This window comes from Hipposideros armiger, unplaced genomic scaffold (assembly GCF_001890085.2).
Source record: "Hipposideros armiger isolate ML-2016 unplaced genomic scaffold, ASM189008v1 scaffold_26, whole genome shotgun sequence".
NCBI lineage: Eukaryota > Metazoa > Chordata > Mammalia > Chiroptera > Hipposideridae > Hipposideros > Hipposideros armiger.
The window spans coordinates 1,125,877-1,133,294 of NW_017731376.1; the positions used below are offsets into that span (position 1 = coordinate 1,125,877).

At 40.9% G+C, this 7,418-nt stretch overlaps 1 protein-coding gene across 1 annotated transcript in view; it reads right to left on the reverse strand.

Annotated features, from left to right (window-relative positions):
• The window catches only part of PAPSS1 (3'-phosphoadenosine 5'-phosphosulfate synthase 1), a 135,970-nt gene that overhangs the window by 46,489 nt on the left and 82,063 nt on the right, over window positions 1–7,418 (reverse strand). Inside the window, exon 7 of the mRNA XM_019635990.1 lies at window positions 1,623–1,891. Coding sequence (XP_019491535.1) covers window positions 1,623–1,891 — 269 coding nt within the window. The remainder of the gene's footprint in view (window positions 1–1,622; window positions 1,892–7,418) is intronic.

Genomic DNA, 7,418 nt, shown 5'->3' on the forward strand with positions numbered 1-7,418 from the left:
TATCTATCCCCTCACTGCCACCTTTTAAACAGCAGTCTTTAGTTTATGTCTTTAATAAAATGTCATATCTCTTCCCCTTTCAAGGAATAAGAAACACGAAGAGGACAAAACATGCCCTAAATAGGGAAGGTAAATTCCTTTCCTTTCCTTGATGGCTCTTAATGAGGTTATTGATCATAAACCCATTCCTGATGCTAAACTCACTTGGGTCATTTCCCATTGAAAGCCGTTCATCCTATAATTTTGGAGAACTTCCGACCAAATGATTCCCTTAAGATGATGATGGGGGAGGGGGAGAAGTAGTAGTAGGAGAGGAAGACAGCACCGAAGGATAAGTTGGAGAACTATTGTAATAAAATTGTTATTTTATTTCCAAAACAATTTAGTTCCTCTTTGAGAGGTAAAAAGGACACTCATAGGGCTACCACTGCCCAATACTTATCAACATTTTATACCAACCAAGAGGGAAGAATACAAGTAGTGTTACCTAACATGGAAGTTCTAACGCATTATTCCCTGGATCCAAGAGAAGAGTCAAACCCATTTCAACCTTTCAGCATGTTGTGACTATTTTGTTTGCCTGTTTTTCTTGGATAAAGAGGTAAGAGAGTCTATAACCCCACAACTTAGCTCCAAATAAAAGGTTTTAGGCTAGCTCCCAAAAAATAGCCAAACATGCTTGGCTTTCCTTTTAAACTTTTTTTTTGGAGGAAGACATCATAGAGTATATAAAACTACATTATTTAATCCTTTCTAAAAGGGTTTGTCCCCCAGATGAATCTCAGTAAATCCATCTCCCTGAAAGGTGGGGGTGAAAAAGAACGCGGTAACAACGTGCCGTCTGTTCTTAACCTGGAACTCAACGAGAAGCTGGCTAGCCATTTCTCACACACTGTTTTCTGGGTCATTCATTGATTCATTCATTCATTCAACAAATATTTTTTGAAAACCTACTCTGCCTTGAAATAAAAACCTAATTAGGTCCTATTTATGTATGGTTCTAAAAGAACTCAAAATATCCCTTTTGACCCCTCTAAGTAGAGCTGCAGGACACGCCTCTCCCCACCCAATATCAAGAAGCAATTTAACTTCCGGACTCTATTATGCTCCAATCCGAAAAGCTTTGTTTTTTAAGACACTACACTTTTCTTCTTACTGAAATACCATTGGCCCTTCCAAATTTCAGAAGAAAAAAAAAAAAAATCAGACCAAATCTGTCCCCTGGGAAGAGTGACTTAGGACTTTGTTACAGGGCTAAGGCCCACGTCGTCAGAGCTGTGTCTGTAACATGGCCAGCAGTTACAGAGCACCCGTGTCATACCTGCCCAAGCCCACCGAGCCCTCTGCCTGCAGAGAGCTTTTCCCACACACCTGGGACCAAGAGTTGCAATAAGAGCAAGAGAAGCGTGCCCCTGCCTGGCCTTTCCCAAGGCTGCCGGGTGGAGGGAGGCACCCCTAGAGAACATCCGGGACAGAGAAGGAGCGTACTCTGGACACACCTGATGTCTGCAACAGACCTACAGATCAGAGCAAAATCAACAGGCAGATCTGTTGTTGACACTAGCTGTGTTAGTAAGAGTAGTTTCAGCACTGCTGCAGGGAAAATCTGGAAAGCCGTCTACCTCAGTTGGTCCAGCATACATCATGGGAGATGGGAAGATGGCCACGACTGTTGTTTCAGGATTCAGGACGCCCTCCTCCAGCACTGCAGCATGCTGCTTCATACGCCACATCAAAGGGACATCATCATCCTTGGTCCAGCCCCCAAGCGGGTGAAGGAGAAGCACAGGGCGCCGGTAGCCCCTCTCTAGAAGTTGCTTATGGGTATCCTGCATTAATAGAGCATGTCCATTGTGCACTGGGTTGCGTAACTGAAATGCGAAGACAGCGTCTGAAAAGACAATTCCCAGAGTTAATAGTAGCACGTTTCTGACAACATTGCAAAGGGTAAACAATTCTTGAAGCTTGATGCTTAGCATTAATCAAACATCCGTTCTCAGAATCAGAAAAACATGGACAACTTTGACCATTCACTCCATAGCAACATGACCTATACTTCTAATATACTTTGACTTTACAAATCTTACATGCCTGAGGATGTGTAATAGAACAGTGATGGGTTTGTAACAATTACTTTCTGCATTAACGGGAAACTTGAGAATAACAGACTTTCTGGTCCTAACGTCTCGGTCCAGCTGCGTACATGGATATAAACTGTTGGCCTATGCCTTCATTATCTATCAGGTAAATCCCTCCATAGGACCCAAGACACTTCTTTATTACAAGAACAGTAAGGTAGAGTAATTTGTTGTTCAAAAAATTTACTTACTATCCAAATATGCTTATTTATACTGATTATTTTGCTTGACTGGAACCCTGCGTTGCTTTGTGAAGCCAGGTCGGGATTTTGGATTACAGTTTAGCAGCACCGATAGCCCTTCCACATGGGGAGGCAGAGCACATAAGTAAATATACTGAGGACAAGCGGAGCCAGGATTCTCACTGTAGATCAGCGGTTCTCAACCTTTCACAGGGGTCGCCTAAGACCATCGGAAAACACGTATTTTCGTATTTTCGAAGGTCTTAGGAACTGAGACACCGCTCCTCTATACGTCTCCAGGCCCACATGCAGACACACCCATGTACGAGTACCCGGCGACCCCTGTGAAAGGGTCGTTCGATCCCCAAAGAGATCGCGACCCACAGGTTGAGAACCGCTGCATAGATGGAAGGCATAAACACAGAAAGGAGAAAAGTCTAGAACATACTTTGTGGTATTGGATTAGGACTGAAAACAGTAAGACCTTATGGTTGTCAGATAGAGACAGATACAGGAACAGATATAAANAAAAAAAAAACACCTGTAAAATCTAATATGTCTGAATTAAATTAGTCATTTCAGTTCTGAAGACACATAAACTTAAAGTATATACAATATCAGACCATAAAGACCCCAAAAATTACTTTCAAAATAAATCAACAGATTTAAAATGCTTTTGTGGTACTGACCCAAAATTGCTTATCCAAAAATCTGAAATCCAATTTTTCTCCCAGCTTTATTGAGATATAATTGACAAATAACAGTCTGTAAATCTAAGGTATGAAATGCGATGATTTGATATGTACTTTTTTTCTGTGAAATGAGTATCACAGTAAGATTAGTTAACACACCCATCTGAAATTAAAAACCTCCAAAAATCTAGTTTTTAAACTAGTTTAGTATCAAAACCTGATCAAAATTGACATGAAGTTATTTATGGATTTTACTGATCCCATTTAGTATGAAAAATCATTCACTATGCTAAGAAATTTTAATGTTCCTTATGTCTCAGACCCACCAAGAAAATTAAATAATATATAACTCCAAAGATTTTGGATAAGAGATTGTGAGCCTATGTTGCACTATTCTAGAAACATGAATAAAATAAATGGTTAGAAGACAAAATTACCAAAGACCTCAGAAAGGGTCAAAGGTTACAATTAATTACAATTAAAACTTTGGAATCTATGGCTCCTATAATTAGGCTCAGATCTCAAGAAAAAATGTCCCTTTAGGTTGCTGGCAAGTGTTACAGGGAGGAACAGGTTGATATCCTAAGGGACATCCTATTTACTGCTCCAGACAGATGCTGATGTAAAGCATGGACTAATGAAACAAACGTCCTGGCATCCAGCTGGCAATACAGGAGTCCCCCTTTATCCGCGGTTTTGTTTTCCATGGTTTCAGTTACTCATGGTCAACCAAGTTCTGAAAATATTCAATGGAAAATTCCAGAAATAAAAAATTCATAAGTTTTAAATTGCGCGCTGACTGGCGTGATAAAATTTCGTGCCCTCCCAGGACATGAATCACTCCTTTTTCCAGCATCTGCACACACTTCACATGCTCCCCACCGTTAGTCACTTAGTAGCCTCCTAGTTACCAGATCGACTGTCGTGGTGTGGCAGTGCTGGTGTTCATGTAATTAAGTAAAATTAATTATTTTACTTAATGATGGCCCCAAAGCGTTAAGAGTGGGGAGGCTGACAATTTGGATATGACAAAGAGAAGCCATAAAGTACTTCCTTGAAGTGAAAAGGTTAAGTATGTACAGGAAAAAAACATAGCGGCTATAGCTCTTGGTGCTATCTATGGTTTCAGGCATTCACTGGGGGTCTTGATACATATTCCCTGAGGATGAAGGGGACTCCCATATGCTTCTACCATCCCTGTGTAAGGGCACCTGCTCACGTACACAGAATCAGTCTCTGTGAAGGACTCACTTACCATGGTGTTCATGGGTAACTTCCATGGCAAAGAAAACTTCCTACCTCCAATGATGTGTTCTCTCCAAAATTCAACTGGCAATTCTCATTCAAATGTCTTAAACCAGGATATAGCTGTTAGTTGTACTTATCCACGTTCTAAAGTACATCTTACTTTCATGAAACGGGTCTTAGAAAGCAGTATCTGTCCTTTAAAAAAATGAATTTAGTATTTTGTGAGAAGGGACAGACACAACCTCGACAGTCACAAATACCTCACAAAAATGTATACATGTGCGTATGGTACACCTTTTTAGCATTAGAAAAGCCACTCTCCCTCCCCATGCTACCCCCCACCCACCCAATGCCTAAAATGGAATTTATGATCAAGCCATTAAATCTTCACAGACTGGAAAATCAGGGACGGACATCCCGTTGATAACCAAACAGGCTTGACAGCTGCTCTCTGCTCTGAAAAGCATTTGCACTGGGGAAACAAATCTGGTACTAATGCCTTCTAAATGACCTACAGAAAATGATTAAAGGAAGAGTCACTGTTTTTTTTTATTATTATTAGTTGGCAAATAAGCATTCCTGGCAGACATTTTCCTGATGTCACTGGAAAAGCTACAAAAATGAGTGTGTGTATATGTGTTTTCTTTTTATTACAAAAGAAAATGTTCACTTAAGGCTACGAATAAGCCAAATAGGTCAGAAACACAAGCGAGGCACTTGAGAAAAAGAAATGGGTAGTTTTCATAATCCACTCAATCTCAGAGTTTAAATCCTGCCAGGTCATAAACATTAAAATACATAACGGTTTAAAATATGAAGATGTTTGCTAGGATTTCTAAAGTTTTTTTCTGTAAAAGTTCAGAAGGTAAGTGTAGCCTTTTTGCTCAGGCACTGGATCGGTTGCTTCCTGACAAGAACCTTAGCCTGTAACTGACACTCCAAAAGAGGTCAACAGAGAGATGAAACTTTAAGGTGTCCTTATACCTTGTAGAAAACCTGGGAACTCTGTGGAGGCACCTGGGGCACCTAACTTCTTTGCCCTCCCATCGGCTGCCAAGGCACAGACCCCTTAGAAGCTTCCAGGTGGCAAGGAGCACTGGTGAAAAAACCACACAAGCCATGGGGTCAGACAGGCCTGAGTCTCAGTGCCAGCTCGGTGTCTTGCTGGTTTTAACATCTGACACAGACTTGCTCCTCAAACCCAACTCTAGCCGGGTTCTTCGAAGCCCTATAGGACTCGACTTTCAGGGTGCATCCTTGTAGGGCCTGTACGGCCCAGCTGTAGCAAAAATCTCCGAAGTGAGTTTAGCAAGAACGCCCCATCCTCCATATCAGATCCAATTCTTCTTCCGCCACCATCGCCCAAGCGATATTTGATCTGGCAGGCCTGCTTTCAGCAACAATCCTGCTAGGTCTGTTTCACCAGACTCATCCCTTGACCGTTATTTCTGATGTTTCCTCTTAGTGGTTACCCATCCATGACTCCCACACCCGCTCCTTGGCTGTAATTCCCCACTTGTCTGTGCCATATTCAGAACTGAGCCCAGTTCTACCCTGCGGTCTCCTTTCCTCTATTGCAATAATAGATCCTGAAGGAAATCTGCTTTTACTGCTGTAACCGCTGACCGGCTCTGATTTTTCTCTGACAGACCACAGTCAAGGTACTTGGCCTTTCTGAGCTTCACTAACCTCTCCGTAAATGGGAATGAAACCCATCTCACTGAGTTGTTGTGGGATGAGGTTACATAATGTAAGCAAATAATCTGTTCAATGTGTAACAGGAATAGGCAGGCACTCAAATAGTAGTTCCTTTCACTGTCTTTCTGTTACTTATTTTCATATTCTTTATATTAGCTATATATACTATCGAACACCAAAGGACATTCCAAATCAGAGGATGCATGCTCTGACATGACGTCTGTAAAGGAGTCCGTCCCAGGCTCTCTGCCATAACCCAAATCCTAGGAATTCACACTGATGGACAGGCAGCCTGCAGGTATACACAGGCAGCTTTCTTGATATGGAAACAGAAATAGGGATGTTGAGAACTTGCAACAAAGTAGCTTGTTATTGTTTTTGACGGCAGTATATTAATTTATATATATATATATNGTGCTGTGTCGGGAAATTGTCCCCAGTCACAGAAATGGGTAAACACTGTGTGTGCTTCCCATCTCTCAGGGATTGTATTCCTGCACTGCCTGTTTTCCAATGCTTTCACACAGATGTTTCACATACTCCATCAATTTTATAGTTGTTTTCAGCAAGAGGGCAAACCCAGTATCCATTCCTCTATCACGACCAGAAGCAGAAGTCTAAATATATTTCGAAAGTGGAAGGAACGCATTTTTGTGGACAGACCAGGCAATGGGCTATGAGAGAAAAGGAGCAGTCAATGATGATTCCAGGATTTCTGAAGGAACATCAATCAACTGAGATTGGGGGTGGTAAGCAGATTTGGAGAGGGTAAAACGAAAAAGAGGCAATTGACATTTTAGACATGTTAAATCTGAGCTATTTGTTGGACATCAAGGTGGTGGGATACACGGGTTTGGAGCTCCAGAAAAGAGGTGTGAATTCAAGATAGATATCTGAGTATCATCAGCAAAGAGAAGGTGTCCAAAACAGGAAACTGGATGAGACCACCACAGAGGGTAGCATGGCTACAGAGAACATGTAAACTTGAAGACTAACATGTAAAGATGTTAAGAGATCATTTCCTTAAGAAGAGAAAGATGGGCCAAAAACCATGCAATTTTAAGGCTTCACTTACAAGTTATCAAATCACTTCCCAAAAAAATTATACCAGCTGAAGAACTTGTGAATTATTTGGGTCTCTTATATATCACTGAGAGTGTAAGAATGTAATATGGTAAAAACCACTTTCGAAAATAATTTGCATTACTATCTTAAGTTGGATATCTGCATTTCAATAGACCCAGAAATTCCACTTCTTGGAGAAACTTCTGCACATGTGCATGAGAGAAGTACCAAAAAATTACAGTAGCACCATTCATAATAGCAAAAAATAATATAAAACAAAAATCAAACACAGGCAACAAAAAAGGAAACGAACATTCAACAATGGGAAAAAAAGATAAAATATGCTACAGTCTCATAATGAAACACTATGTCATATCTGTGAAACGAATGAACTA